We start from the raw sequence: 16,384 nt of genomic DNA, 5'->3' as shown, positions 1-16,384 counted from the left end.
CCATAGAGAGGAAGTCCCTGAAAGAAAACTTTAACTGCTTGCCAGTTTGGCCAGAGGTCTCTTTGAGCAGGAACAACTGCATTTAGACCAGCAGTTCCATGCTCTGTTTTACAGGTCTGAGCTTTCCAGTAGGTGAAATTATGTTTTGAAACTGTGTGCCATGTAGTACCAGCTAGAATAAAGCCAACATTACACATTCAGTTCTACCATGGTTATTTCAGTTCTGTTCCATATCTAATGACCACCAACCTTGAATATCAATGTGTGCAGTCCTTAGGGAGACCAGGACGGATTCACAATTTCAATGGGGCTACTGGAAAGATGCTTGGCTGTTTCTTTACTCATGGAAAGTCAGAAAAATCATTGTTATATAGGAAAGACAGGATATTTTAAGTACTTATTTCATTTGATAATATTGTTTTTCTCTTCACTCAAGAAAAACCATTAAAAAATCAGGTGTTTGTGAAAGTTATCCAGGTCTATCAATTATTATTTAAAGTAATATCTGTTTTACTAGTGTGTAAAGGATTTAAAAGAGTTATAATGAAGCATTTTAACTACATAAATATTACTTCATAGCATTTTCAATCATTAAGAAAGGTAAGCCCTTTTCTTGTTGGTTCTTGATATTTTCCTATCTGTATTCAAATTAATGCAGAAGTAATAGCCATTATCTTACTTACTGGTAGCAAGGAGTTACATTATAAAAGCTTCTTGTATAAAATTTTATTCACTAATAGAAAATAAAGAGAAATAGTGGAAAACTGTTAACATTTAACACAGCGTAAAATACATTGCCCATTCTAAATGGTTTGAGGTCTTAAAGAGTCTCTTACAGGGGTTTTTGAATATTCAATTCTAGTAAATATCACAGCCAAAGAGTTCCAGGCGAAGTGCAATACTTTGATTCCATGTTTTAGGAATGACACGAATAAACCTGGAAATGATTGGGGGGTTGAAAAAGTTCTTCACATGTCCTTTGGTATTAGTATTTCCTTCAAAAATCTGAAAGCCAAATAAGAGAAAATCTTTAATGACAACATAAATGGCTAAGGTTTTTTTTTTGTTTTTTTTTTTGTTTGTTTTTTTTTAGACAGGGTCTTATTCTGTTGCCCAGGCTTGAGTCCAGTGGCACAATCATGGCTCACTGCAGCCTTAAACTCCTGGGCTCAAGTAATCCTCTCGCCTCAGCCTTCCAAAGTGCTGGCATTGCAGACATGAGCCATCATGCCCAACCCAGAAAATTTTTTATCCTATTAGCTCAAAATGAGCATATCAAAGAACACATAGAACACTATCACAGAGATGATCCTCTATCAGTTACGAAATCACATGCCAGATAGATTTCATCTCACCAGTGATCTGACTTAAATTAGTGAAAAATAAACAAGTCTCACATGGTGCTGTGGAGCAGCTGCAAAACCATTTCAGCCTTCAGCACCTTTGTATTAGCTGTATGACTGAACAAGTTACTTATTCTCTGATTCTTCATTTCCTCATTGGCAAAATAAGGATAATAACATTTTACCTCACAGAAGTCATTGTAAATATTTAAAAATGTATGTCAACCTAAGTGCATAGTAAGTGCCAGGAAGTGGCCACCAATAAATGGTTGACTATTGCTAACATTTAAAATGTGACCATGCATTTTAATTTATTTATTCTTGTTGGCATGTACCTTATATCCTCAACTAAAGTGTATAACTTTACCCCCTCCATCATCGGCAAGTTCCCCAAGGTTTACACACACCAGAAATAAAATCACCCTTTTTTTTTTATGACAATGATATTTATCCTCCTATGAGGGCAACCTGGTGTAGTGAGAAATAAAACAAACCAAAACGACAACCAGGAGTTTGTCTGAGACCAGGCACCTGAAGAACTAAGATTTAGAAGACTTTAAGAGGTGGTACATGTCACTGCATATTTGTCAAATGCAAAATACTGTTATTCTCATTATAGCACAGTCTTCAGATTGCTTTCTCTTTGCCCAGATGCCACTCTACCTTGTCCACCATGGAGGATTTCAGCCTGTATCGTTTCCATTCCACTCCCTGGTCACTGTAGTGGATGGTATAGCTCTTTACATACATTTCAGAAGACAGAGACTTGCAGCCCTGTGTTATAATTGCCGTTATCTTCTTGATCTTGAGTAGATCAATTTCTAGCCACTGCTTATTGTTGTTTGCCTATGAAAATGACAAAAACACATAGATAAGGAAGATGTTAAAACCTTTGCTTCTTTTTTAGACCAAGTTATGCAAAAAAGCACAGAGCTCAAAAGGATTTTGTTCTATCTTATCCCTTAGGATTCACAGTCTCCTAGAAGCTTTCCCTCTTTCTTCTTCATTGCCACAATATGTGTGTAAATTTTTATTGAAGTATTTCACACGTTGTACTATAATTGTTTCCTTCTTAGTATTCCTTACTGCTTAAGGGTAGAGGCTTATTTCATTTTGTTTCCTGGTACTCACCACAATGTTAAGACACTCGGTGTTCAATAAATAGTTGTTGAATAAATGAATGAATAAATGAGCTTTATTTGGAAAAATTATTAAATTGCTAAATTATCTGTGAATATTATTTTCTTAAGAAAATTTCTTTAAATACTCTGGTAATATTGCTGCAGGGTTATCTGGGAAATAATTGGATAGCATTCTCTCTCTATTTCACCTGTTTTACAAAACACAACTTCTCTTTCCCCCTGTTAATGTCAAAGAGCAGAAATAGTTCAATTTCTTCTAATATTTCAAATAAATGTAATATTTGAGAGACCTGATAAAACCATAAGTAGAGCTTGATACACAGTACAGTTATTGTCCTGTCTCCGGCCTAACAAAATGCCTAATCACATGGTTGGTAATATGTGTTTGGAGAAAGATCAGAAGGTCTAAACTGAGTTTTAGAGTCATCTAAGATAAATTTTTACCTTTGGGAGATTTATCATCTACCATAACCTCATTCAATTCTAAAGGAGATAATATTGATATGTTTCTTCAACATCACCCAAACATACATATATGTATGTGTATATATAGGTGTATGTGTATATATGTGTATACACAAAAATTCACATGCTATATGTATTTTAAAAGCAAATTAACTGAATTAGAATGATTATATGAGAAAACTTTTGAGTCTATAACATCCTCTAGTGACATCTGGGTGGTATCTTAGTGTGTCTTCATATCAAGGTTGTACCAGTGATACAGAGTATAACCAGCTAGAGGTTTTCACAGGCATAAAAGAGGTAGAGACATTTTAGTTATGGAGAGAACAGCATCTATGTGCATCACTGCATATGTCCAGCTTTGATTTTCAACCTCTCTAAAGAGACCATATAAAGACATTTCATGTGAATGGAAGGGGGTTAAGTAAAACACATATTTCTGATCCCGAATTCTAACTTTGAAATGACACCATTAAAAATTAGCATTTTATATTTGAGGCCTTTGTTATATCACAAAGACTAAGAGCAAATTATAGAGAGTGCAAATTTTTTTAAAAGATTGTAAAATGAAGTATGCAGTGACAAGGTTATACCATGAACAAGTCTAAAGAGTCATCTGAAAAAGAATTGGATAACATCTCTTTAATTATTATTTATATTGCTATGTAAATTATATAAATGTAATATAACACTATTTTTATTATTTTAACTTCTCTGGGTGTCAGCTTTGCCCTCTGCAAAATTGCAAAATGAGGTATTTGGGCTGCTTCAAATGGTGGAAAGAGCATGGCCTGTTTACTGGGAGACTGGGATTCTAGTCCTGATTCTGCTACCAAACTAAGCTAAAATTATTTAATCTCCTGTGTACTTAGAATTAAAAGGAAAAATCTAGACCAGATGCTTTGCTCCTTGCTACTGTAACATTCCGTGATTCCATATTGGGCCAGAATGAGTTTCAAGACACAGATATCAGTTCCCAAGACTGTGTGGAATCCAATCTTTTCTATTTACCCCACCAGCACCACAATTCTTTTTTCCTTTCTAGTGGCCTAATTTAAGGATAGGCCCTGGAATTCTATAGAAAGTCAGGAAATTGGAGTGTAGGTATCTTAAGGGAGGGAGATATGAGGATAGAAAGTAGGGAATTTGGATTTAGTTGGCTGAAGGGATCATCAAGTTATTCATGCCATTCTGATATCTCAGGTCATTTAAAGAATTAATAAAAATGAGTCAAATATTAAGAGTTACCCCCAAATTAAATCACCTGAATTACTCAGTGGGCTAATATCAGGGACAGCATAACTCTCTGGAAGGTGTTTGTTTAACTTAGATCACTGATTTTATAACTCTGGTTTTGCAACATTTTACTATGCTTCTAGTTGTCTCAAGGAATATCACAAAGCTCTTTAAATAAGGAGGGTGGGGAAGAGAACAAAAAAGTTTAGATGACATTTCATTTAGGAAAATGAAAAAATATTGCTAAATTGTAAAGAAAAAATAAGAGATGATGTTGCAAATCTAAATCATTTGTTTATCACTAATGTAAGCTGTCTAAATGAGGAGTTGGCAAACTATGATCCATGGGCCAAATTTGGCCCACTGCCTGTTTTTTGTAAACAAAGTTTTATTAGAACACAGCCAGCTCATTCATTTACATATTGTTTATGGCTACTTTACTGCTACAATGGCAGAGTTGAGTAGTTATGGCAGAGAATGTATGGCCCACAAAGACTAAAATATTTACTATCTATCCCTTTGCATAAAAATTAATTTGCTTATTATTGGTTTAAATCAAGACTAGACCAAAAACCACAGAGATGATAAATGACTTCTCTCTGAGACAAAGTTATAGTCAAAGCTATCAAGTCCACAGACATCCTGGACTCTTGGACCTAGGATTTTAATCTGCAGAAACAGATTAAAATACTCCTGCTTCCCAGATCCTCCATGTTTGTGGTAGTGAGGGCCTTTGCTTTCTTCTGGAGCCCTAAGAGAACACCATGCATAGAGTATACTTGACCTTGGCTTGCCAGGCATTCACACGTCCCTGGGCATTCAGACGGGCACGGAAGGGTTCCCAGTAATCTCCCCACCAAGATTTTTTAAACGAAGAAGCTGTGATTTGCTTGTTTTCTATCTTTCCATTTTCCATACCCAGGGGTGTGGAACATCCTGTCAAAAGAAATGTGATTAATTACACACCAATATTCCCTGCATGGCATCGTGCACTGCAGAGGAGATAAGAAATAATATTACTACCAACAAATGACAAAAACAATAACCAAAACAATGAAGATTTATTGAATCCAAGTGCCAAATACTGTTCTCAGGCTTTTCATGTATTATATAATGCTCATAAATATCTCCATTTTAGTATAGCCAAAACACAGTAACTTGTCTAAGGTAACACAGCCACAAGAATCAGAAACTGAAATGAGTTCAGACAATCTGATACCAAATACCATGTTCTAAACATTTAAACTCACTTCCTCCTTCTGAGATTCTTGGAAACTTTGGTCTTTGCTTTCAGGTGACAATAATCCTAAACTATCTATATATAAAAATACTCTGTTTCTTCTAACAAAAGCTACCAAGAAGATACAATGGACCCTCAGTCACTATTTAATATTTTCTGTTTCAACCCTTAGAGGGTAATTCAAGTTATGTACCCTTTGGAAATTTTCCAAGGTGTAATTTGAATATCATAGGCAGCAAGGCAGACCTGTGACTGTAAGAAACACAGCTAGTGAGTGAACCTGGCTGACCACCCATCATCTCTGCGACACTTTGTTCTTGTTGGTAAATCATGCAGAAATTTTCTTGAAGTGATGCCTTACTTTCTCCATGAAAAAAACAAAGGGTCCTAAAAATAATACCCACTGCTAATAATTACCTAAGTATCAAGAAAATGAATAAGAAGAAAATAATGCTTCTTGTATAAAAAATAGATGTTTTAAATAAGTTAGCAGAATTGAATGTCACATTTTAGGGTAGTTTATTAGGATCTGAACAAATCTATACCATATGGAACGAAAAAACACAATGACTTATGGAACTGTTTCAAGGAGTGGTCCTGCCGATACAAGATTTGTGTTTTATTTGAGAGATGTTTAGACTACTGCTATCTGGACATTGGCAAAATACCCATATCCATCCAAGGGTATACTGTGCCATTATCTGCTTCAATAGGAAACTGATTCCAGGTTTCAGCTACTTTCTCCATTGTGAATCATGGCGGCTTCTCTCCACCCAAAGGGAAGTACTGCAACTCCTGACAGGTGTGCCATGGCAGGTTTCTAGTGCGCCTATTTATTGATCCCTCTTCCCACCTCCAGCCCTTCAGCAGCCAAGTGGGGCCTGGATCAGCCAAGCCTTAGGCCTTAGGTTTATTGCTTCATTCTTTTACCTCAGAATGCCAGGCAGATATTATTTTCTTTGTGTGCTTTGAAGTAAAAAATATTGGAAAGCACTGCTTTAAGAGTCCAAGAAGAACAGTTAAGACTCTTAAACATCCTTGCTATATATAGTAGAATTTTATTATGACCATTTATGATTACCTGGATTTATTTATACCACAGGTCACATTACAGCCCCTGAGAAATAGCAGCTAACATAGAAAAGACTTGAGTACCTACATAGGGTATGAAAGAAAATATAAAGAAGAATTGTGGTTTCAGGAAGTTGGGAAGCCAATTCAGATTTCAAAAACACTCATTGAACACCACATATATGGCAGTGATGTTGCCAGATACTGTCATGAAATTGAAGTTTGAGTGACCTGAGGACTTTGGAAGAGTCAGGCCTAGTTTGAATCTCAGGTAGGTCTTATTGAAAATGGGCTGATGGAGGTAATTCCAAATTAGAGCCCTTCCTTGGAGAGTTGTGATGTGTCTCTACAATCCAGGCACTTTCTTCACAGAGATGCTGTCGGCCCTCTGATTGGCAGAACCATTCTTGGTCTAGATCACACTGAGAGTTTACCTGAGTAGAACCTCTGTTTCACAAAGGTTTTCCTAGGAGCCTAAATCACTGAAAAGAACTAAAAATTCTACTCATTCTCCTATACCTCCCAAATCTTGATTCTTTGAGTGGCAGTGAGAAAATAATGCATCTTTGTACCTTACCATTTACCTCACAACCTTGCAGTTCCAGTCGAAGGGTAGGTCTGTTATAGGCTCGAGTTGGAGAGATCCTAATATATCTAGCCACAATAGGTGGGTCAAACTGATTCTCTTTTATTGCAGAGGCATCTGAATTGCCATTAAAATACTAGAAGAAAAGAGGAAAGTTTAGTTATGTAACAATGATCTATAAAGTGACTTTATATTAAAATTTTGATCTAATTTAATATTGTAATACTACATTTTCATGGGGTCCAAACTAAATCAATTTGGTTATAAAATATACTTGGGGATAATTCCAGTTCCAGGAAGATTGTATATATGTACTTTGCCCTATTCCTCCTGCTAAGTACAACTAAAAACTTTGGACATTATAGCTCAGAGAAACATAAGACCCTGAAAAGAGCTCAGAAGACAGACTGGCTAGGGTTCTCGGAAGGAACGAAATGGTGATCAGTGTCCTGAATTTTCTTTTTGCCTCATAAATCCCAGACTTAGAGATGAAGAAGCCGGCAACCTGGAAACACCAATGAGTACAGACTGAAAAAGCCCAAATAAAATCTGCTTTCTCTAACCAAAGTACCAGTAAAGGGCAGCATAGCGAGATATGATAGAAAACTGGTGGATACTGACTTCTCTCCTTTAGCCAAACACCACAGAAAATCCTGAGGCCCCTCCCCAACCCACAACAGCAAAGGCTGAATGGGGAGCCTAGACTTCTATGCTCATGAGGCTAAAGAGGCACCCCACACCCTCACTGGGGTTGTGTCAGAAAAGGCCATGTAGGGATTTAGGGCTTTCATTTCCAGCCCCTAATGAAGCTCCTGCCCCTGCAGTGTCAGTGGAGGCCAAATGGGGAACTTCCCTTCCCACCCAGCCACCAAGGAACAATCCCTTCTTAGGTGGCAACGGAGTGGGGAACCTGGACTTTGACCCCCACTTGGCAGTAACCAGGCTGTGCCCTACCCCTTTTCCTGACAGAGCAATGTCAGAAAAAGCCAACTTTTTAAAACAGAAGATTGGAGCAGGTATCGGTAATACTGAAAACAGAAAAACAGTAGAGAAAAATCAATAAAACAAGGCTGGTTCTGTGAAAAGATTTTTTTTTTTTTTTTTGAGATGGAGTCTCACTCCGTCACCAGGCTGGAGTGCAGTGGCGTGATCTCGGCTCACTGCAACCTCTGCCTTCCGGATTCAAGCAATACTCCTGCCTCAGCCTCCCAAGTAGCTGGGATTACAAGCGCACGCCACCATGCCTAATTTTTTTAAATATTTTTAGTAGAGAGGGGGTTTCACCATGTTGGTCAGGATGGTCTTGATCTCTTGACCTCGTGATCTGCCCACCTCGGCCTCCCAAAGTGCTGGGATTACAGACGTGAGCCACTGCGCCCAGCCAAGAAGATTTTTTTAAAATCAACAAATCTGTAGCAAGATTCACACAAAAAAGAAAGGAGGGACAGATGACAATATCAGAGATGAAACAGGAAAAATCACTACAAACATGAAAAAGGATAAGGGAATATACAAACAACTCTACACATATAAACTTAACAATGTAGAGGGAATTGACCAGTTAATTGAAATATACAAAGTATTTCAATTCACCCAATATGACATAGATAATTTGAATAGCCCCGTAACCATTTAGAACATAGAATTTGTAATTTAAAAACTGCCCAAAAAGAAATCTGCAGGCCCAGATGGTTTCACTAGTGATTCCTACCAAATATTTAAAGAATTATTACCAATTACAGACATTTTCTCCTAGAATGTAGAAAAGAGCATGCTTACCAATTTTATGAAACTAGTACAACTGTGGTATCAAAAACAGAAAAAGACAATTAAAAAAATAAAACTATATACCAATATCCTCTCATGAACATAGATGACAAAATCTTTATGCTATGGACTCAACTGCAATCTGTGTTTTCTCTCATAATACTGATTAGTAAGAACCATAATTTAGGATTTCAATGGTTCTGAGACATATTATAAATAATTATTAAAAATAGGTAACTAATAAACAGTAAATAATTTTATATAAGATATAAGCAGAAACAGACTCAAGGTTATCAGTATAATAATGGCAGGCAGACTCCTTGCATTCAGGTAGGTTTCTTTGGGGAAGGGAATAGAGAGGAGGAGAAGAGTTAGGGCTTCTGGCTGAGCCCCTGGAAGAACCAGAAGGAGAATGTCATTCCTCAGGCATGGCCCCCCAAAAAGTCAGAGAATCACACTGCCTCAGAGGCTTACTAGCATTAACACTACTATTTACTTCAGGTACACTGAAATAAAGAACAAAACAAACTACAATAGTAAAATCAAAAGTCTTGGTAGCCAATTTTTAGCATGAGCTCCTTGAGGCGCAAGACCAGATGTTCTACTCTGCCGTATACCATTGGCCAGTCTGAGAAATCTGGGTATTTTGTTTGATGATAAAATGATTTTTTAAAGTTTTGTGGGGTTTTGAAGTTTCAGTAACCCTGCTTCTCTCTTTAATTTGTAAGACACAGACCTATCATATTACTGCTTTTCTCCATATGACCCTTAGAAAGCCATTCACATTTCTAATACCCAGAAAGGTATTTTTTAAAATACATAATCATTAGGTATAGTCATAATAATTCTAGGCCAAGTCTAGAGTCTAGAGATTCAGATAGAAATATGCACACAAACCATCACATTCCTTGTGCTGTTCCCTTTGAAGATCTGCCAGTTGATCTGGTTGGAACTGTAAGCTACATAGAACTCTGTGGTATAGCAGGACTTCAGGTAGTGTTTGGCACCTTGGGTCTGGATCCCTGTGATTATGACTTCCTTTTGCATGTCCACCTGCAATATAGGAAAGCCAGTAAACAGAACTGTCCTTGTCAACAAGTCACACACTGCCTAAATTCATTATACAATCAGCTTTCTTCAGAACTAAAGAGCTAGCACATAAGATCTTAGCAAACTGATACAATGACTACATGCAATTCATATTTGGGCACAGAGTACCTAGATTTGAATCCCAACTCAATGACTAATTAGCTGTGTGTTACTTTGGGAAGGTAGGTAGTATCTCTGTGCCTTTTGTTTTTTAATCTATAAAACAAGATATTATTAGAACCCACCTCAGAGGGTTGATTTTAAGGATATAAAGTACTTAGAACAGTGCCTCACACTTAGTACTTGCTATTTCCCCTAACAACATTGCAAGAACAATAACAAGGAATTACTAAATCACTTTCATTTTTATTATTACAATAGCAGTAAATATTATCAGTCTATTAAGACAAACCTGGATCCAAGGTTTAGAGGCAAATTCTGCTGCAAGTTTTTCTACACTCCAAGCATTATAAGATCCACCATTGTTTAATCTTGCTAATCTGGGCTCCCAGTAACCTAAACTCAAGGGAAGAAAAAGATTTATTCTGAATTTTTAAAAAACCCAGCAATTTCTCAAGTGAGTTTAATCCAGTGGAAAACCAGATCCTTGGAGGACCTGTGTTGTAGTCAGGAGTCTAGGCATGGGCCTCAGCTACTAAGCCAGTCCTTGATGATGAAATCTGGGCTTCAGGTCTGTGTTTGGTCAACTGCCAACCACCTCCTATCCCCTTTCTTGCACACAGGTCATGTTTGATTTTTTCTGTTGTGTTGATATTCCTAATGCTGAATGTGCCTGCCTAACAGGAAGACATGGAAGGGTATATGAGAGCCTCATCATCCTCTTGATCATGACCTCTTGATCTTGGGAAGGGCTTTGAGGCAGTGTGAGAAAACTTTGGAGGAGTTCCTCACATATAGTGAAGGTTCAACAAAGTTTTCTGAATAGATGAATGGTTGCCACAGGCAAAGGGCCGTATTAATGGGGACTATAATGCCTGGCTGATAAGACCCTGTGAATCTGGCTGAAATGCTACACGTGTGGTCAAACCCAGAAAAGATGACTGAGGAGAGTTTTGGAAATGGGCGCGTGGTCATAAGAGTAAGCTATCTGATCCTTGCCAAATCCCTTCAGAGAGGCTGGGCTTTTTATGTAGAGAAATCAATGACCCCCAGCTATCGGTTTTTCCTGGAAAAGACTCTTTGGGATCATCATACACCAGAAGAGGTGGCAGTGTTAAGAGCACACTAACAGGCCTTTAGCTCCTACCATAGTGTTCCTTCCTTTACCATATATGTACCCCAAATGGAGCTGCTTCACTACATTGTAGTAGAGAAAAGCATAAAGAGAAAAACTGATTCATAGATAGGATTGTCATGTATGGTTTCATAGGCTGCATGCTGCACAACTGTAGGGGGTACCATTCACAGACCATGGTGCTACAACTTACCCAGAAACTCTGAAGCCTTGATCTGTGAATCAGATATGATACCAGTGCTTAGTCCCATTGGCATCCTACAGTCTATGAAAAACAGAAAAAAAGTGAATAATTTTTGCTTAGAAAATATATATAATAAAGTAAAACTCCATGGTTAGGGATTATGTTTCTGACTCAATAATTAGATATTTTTACCTACCTTGTGTGGCCCTGACTTAAATATATCTGATTATAAAATGGTAAATGCACTAACAAGACTGGTGCTTTAATAGATATAGTGGCATCCTAGAAGAAAGCAACTGAAATCCTGAAATGTAATCATTTTTTAAACTGATTTTCTTCTGCTTTTATCTTAAATTATGCTATTTTACAACATTAGGTACCATCCATGGCAAGGTGCAGTGGCTCATGCCTGTAATCCTAGCACTCTGGGAGGCTGAGGGGGGAGGATTACTTGAGGCCAGGAGTTTGACACCATCTTGGGCAACCTCTTCTCTACAAAAAAAATAAAAATACAAAATATAAAAATATGAAAAAAAGTTCTAGCCCTGATGAGACTATGTTCTCAAAAGTTGACCTCAAAGTTACAAGGTTATTTATATCTTGATCAAGGAAGGGATACCAGCCACTGTGCTACCTGGATGTTGGCACAGTGCTTCATACTCAACAGTGCTTAGTAATGGCTTAAAGAATGGATGAACAGATGGACAGATGAAAACTGTGTTTCCTAAATGCTGAAATGTCAAGTTTAGTGACTCAGTCATTGTTAAATTCCTGTGACCTTTTCCCTCCTCAACTCTTGGAAGCTGGAAGATTTCTTATATGCACTTGTCCATGGATCACAAGTCATGAAGAAGGATGCTTTACACAGGTCTCCCAATTGACAGGAATGCTTTTGATCTGACTGATGTATTTTCAATGCAATCAGACCATGGTCCGGAATAAAAGCAATTATGGCTACAAATTATGCCTTTGTCACATCAGAGTTCTTAGAGTTGAATATTTCCAATCTAAAAGTTGGTAATATTCTAGTAATAGGCACTCTCCTGCCAAACCAAATATCACATGGCTCTTGTGATACCTCTGTCCATGATAAGAAATGGCGTTTGCATCCCTGCTCTCTGGTTTTCTCCAACCTCTGTGTTTAGGAGCCACCAGCCAGGTTTTGATGCCTTCATTTCAAGAGTTTTAAATGAACCTAAAATAAAAAGAACAACATTACACTTGCAAAAATTAACAAGTAAATATTGTGGTTGATAGTTCTCTAAGAATCCTAAAATTCCTGCTTCACAAGAGGCTTTCAAATAGAATTTAACCATTTTTCTTTAGGTAGGACTAAAAGTATAACAGATAAAAACAAAACAATAACAACACACACACAGAGATAACTAAAAAAAATTTTAAATCACCACACCTCACTAGAAGAAACTTTCACTTATCTAAATATAATGTTACAAATTAACTCACATACAATACAGCTTCACAGTCCTAATTATCAAAGTGACCTCGAATGACATCATTGGGCTTCAAAAATATCATACATGTTTCCTTTCTCTCTTTTCATTTTGCTTTTTTCTCTTTTTTTATATAAGAAAATAAAAATAAAACCTTCTTCCTCCATGTTTTCAAGTTTTCCATAAAGCTTACATATTTGAATAGAGATTTACATAAATTGCTCAGAAAAAACACTGAAAGAATGAGATTTCTAAAACCTCTGGCTATCCATTCTGGTATTTAACATTACCCCCTGGCAGTTAATATTTAAATTCTGTTGACTATAATTTATGACTGTTTCCCAGATTGTGGGTGAAAATGAATAGATATGATTATCTTCCTCAAACACACTGAAAAATGTCTCCAGTTTTCCTCTCTCCAATGCAGGTATTTAGGTTTGCAGATTTAGAGACACCAGCCAATCCTAGCTTCTCAGTCTGTCTGCAGGCTGATAGGAAGGATGACTGATCTTCTAATACTTGATGAAAAGATGAGTAAATTTGACTGAATCTCTTCTGTCTCTGATTTTAATACAATAAATTATCTATTAATTATTATATTAATTAATTAATATGATATTAATATAATACAATTAATACTCTCTAGATGTATTAGTGAGTTACTGGCATGTGAAAAACCAATAAGAACCCTCTTTTTTTCCCTGCTCTTAATCAAACCAGTCCATTTGGACTTCTGTGCCTGCATCTGAGGCAGATTCACACAATGTCACCCAAAGTGCTGTCGAGGGGCTGCCTTCACTAACTCCTCAGGCAGCATGTGTTAGGTTGGTGCAAACTATAATTGCGGTTTTTGCCATTACTTTTAATAGAAGGCAAAATAGAAGGAAGGCTGCTTGTTAAAAATACAGACTCCTTGGAATTCTGCCCAAAATCTACTTTAAAGTCTCTGAGAACAAAATCCCTCTGCCTTCACATCTGCATTTTAACTGACTTCCTAGGTTTTTATACTGCTGCACAAGTAGATACACTTACAAACAACTCATTGGCACAGAAACATCCCTTCTGTATAATTGTAGACTGTTTAAATCTACATTTATCTTTATTTTGCACATGAAAAGTTCTAAATACCTTTGTTATTCTTTAACTTTTATAATTATTTTTTAAAAATGTTTTCCTCTTCAAACAGTCTATAAGTCAGTTAAAAAATATGATTCCTGGAGTCACTTGCCCAAAGATATTAGGGTGATAGGGCCTAGAAGAGGAGCAGAACTGAAGAATCTGGAAACCCTCCCAGCAGAGACAGCTGTAGCTGCCTGAGTCCTGTGGGATTCATTTTTTCATCTGCTTAAGACCTCATCTGTGTGACACACAGTGGCTTGGGAGAAACTGCATGTTATGTAGCAACTGAGTTGGGTCACACATTTAGCCTGTGTGGTGCTGCAAATAGTTCATAAATTAGGTGACATTTTTGTACTCCGTATATACTTTGGGTCTATGGGTTTGCCTAGGCTCTATGCCAGAACCCTGTGTTCTGACCCCTTAGGAAGTATATGCACCAGGAAGAAATGAGAAGGAGTTACAGATTGCCTTTTCCCTGTATTTCTTAGCAGGGACCTCTTCCCATTACCCAATCTTTACCAGGCAGAAGGGGCCAGACCCCTAACTGGTGCTGTTTATTGCCATTTTCCAGCAAGGTCTGGCCGTGAAAGTGAACCACGTGAATGTCTTGGGAGCCGCCTATGTTCAGCAGGTGTAACCTCACCCACTCTTGTTCATACATTCTCAGGCCAGGCAAGCTGTAGATCATCCCATTAATGGCTGAAAGGACAAAGAGTTGAAATCAATTAAAAATGTTGACACAGAGAGGGCGAGTGACAAGGAAATATGGGGCAACCCACTCAACACCCATATTCCTCATGATTCTGCATTCCCAGGCCTGCCTAGCCATGGAAAGGGCCCTCTTGTATGTCACATTAGTGAGAGGCTAAAGCAGAACCACTAGTCCTTCTCATATCATTCACACCAGCCTACAGCAGAAGGCAGGGGGAACTCCCTTTCCAAGCAGTTTATCACTCTTTTCCTCAGCTTTTACAGTTCCATGCTTTACCCGTGTATACTTTCCATTAACAGTCTTAATTTTGCTTAACTACAAAAGATAAATACAAATATGGGCAGACAAAGTAAACTCCAGGGATTAGAGTCAGCAAGGAGATATGCAGCATGTCACCTTAAGGCCTTCTAAATTCAGAGAAAGTTTCAGGCAAATTAGGAAGTCTAGGAGTTTATAAAATTAGGAGTTTATCGTTGGTGTATCCAGCAACCATAGCAAGTCATGTTTATTCTCTTATTGGTATGACAACTCCTCTGCCCACTTCTCAGATTAGATATCTAGGGTTCTCAGGCTTTATCTACTCTCCCCACAGTAAAATATGCGGATTTTTAAAAAAGTTCCTGAGAAACTTGATCACCTTAAAAATGTAACACAAAATTGTAAAGATAAAGTTTAGTGTTACCAAACATTTAACTGAAACCAAAGTGAGGGAAGTGCTTTGTTTCCTCCTTCTTAAGTTAGAGGAACTGCTGTGAAATTTCAGAAACCAGGCAAGTGAATTTTTGGAGAGGGACGGGTTGAGATCATTTGGGCATCCTTAAAAATATATCAGGCGTGAGAACACCTATCTACATATTCATAACACAAGCTCGTACCTTTCTCTTCTCAGTTTCTGTTTCAGTTACTAGCTTACAGGGCAAATTTCTGAGTGAATTTCCAAATAGGCACACTTTTCCCAGTGTGACCACCCAAATGCTCTCTTGCCACTATTCTCCTATTACCTGGGTACCTAGTTTCTTATCTCATTTTGTTCTCATATGCTTTGGGTGCCACCTGGTAGCTGCTGAGAGCTAAAACTGTTAACATCATTCTTATTTTAGAAAAGACACACAGGTGATCATTTCTTTTATATAAACACTTGTGCCTTTAGAGATCCAGAAACAAGCTTATTAACTTTAAATTGCAGAACAATGTTAATTCCTTTTCAATGTATGTTACCAGCTGAAGCACACTGGCTTTTTGTTGTTGTGGTTTTCTGTTGGTTTGTTTTGCAGCAGCTTCTCTGTGCTATCTTTCAGACTTTCTCTTTTTGCCTCACCCACAGTGTCACCTGCCACATTACATCAGCCTTCTGGAATGTGAAGGAACCGGTTTTAGTTGTAGCTCTGGGTGTCTCAGAAGCATCTCATGTCTAATCTTGTGAATATCTAAGGGCAGAAATCACTGTGACCCAGTGTGATTTAATTAGGAGATTAGATCAAAGTCCGAGGAAAATACCGTGAAACTCATGGGATTTTTTCATTTCTGAGGATGTGAGTCTCCAAGAACTTCGGGACTTCTTTTCATAGTACCAGCTCTTCTTTTCATCAAAGGTCATAAATAGTAAGACAAATTCTCTCATGTCCACAGGCATGTTGCTGTCCTTATGTAGTATTCCTTTTTGGCAGATTAGGAGGGGACCTATCAAGCCTGAGTGAATATCTTTTTCCTGGAAAAACAGAGTA

General features: G+C 37.5%; 1 protein-coding gene across 1 annotated transcript in view; it reads right to left on the bottom strand.

The window, feature by feature from the left end:
• Positions 1–711: 711 nt before the first annotated feature.
• F5 (coagulation factor V) overlaps positions 712–16,384 on the bottom strand; it is a 72,521-nt gene continuing 56,848 nt past the window's right edge. Inside the window, exons 16-25 of the mRNA XM_016932051.4 lie at positions 16,158–16,368; positions 14,468–14,647; positions 12,457–12,573; positions 11,388–11,459; positions 10,352–10,455; positions 9,748–9,903; positions 7,075–7,219; positions 4,971–5,122; positions 2,007–2,189; positions 712–1,005 (exon numbers count right to left, since the gene is read on the bottom strand). Coding sequence (XP_016787540.3) covers positions 859–1,005; positions 2,007–2,189; positions 4,971–5,122; positions 7,075–7,219; positions 9,748–9,903; positions 10,352–10,455; positions 11,388–11,459; positions 12,457–12,573; positions 14,468–14,647; positions 16,158–16,368 — 1,467 coding nt within the window. The 3' untranslated portion in view covers positions 712–858. The remainder of the gene's footprint in view (positions 1,006–2,006; positions 2,190–4,970; positions 5,123–7,074; positions 7,220–9,747; positions 9,904–10,351; positions 10,456–11,387; positions 11,460–12,456; positions 12,574–14,467; positions 14,648–16,157; positions 16,369–16,384) is intronic.

The sequence above is a fragment of the Pan troglodytes genome, chromosome 1 (genome assembly GCF_028858775.2).
Source record: "Pan troglodytes isolate AG18354 chromosome 1, NHGRI_mPanTro3-v2.0_pri, whole genome shotgun sequence".
Taxonomy (NCBI): Eukaryota; Metazoa; Chordata; class Mammalia; order Primates; family Hominidae; genus Pan; species Pan troglodytes.
Note: the sequence above shows the minus strand (reverse complement) of the source record. Positions and strands in the feature narration are given on the sequence as shown.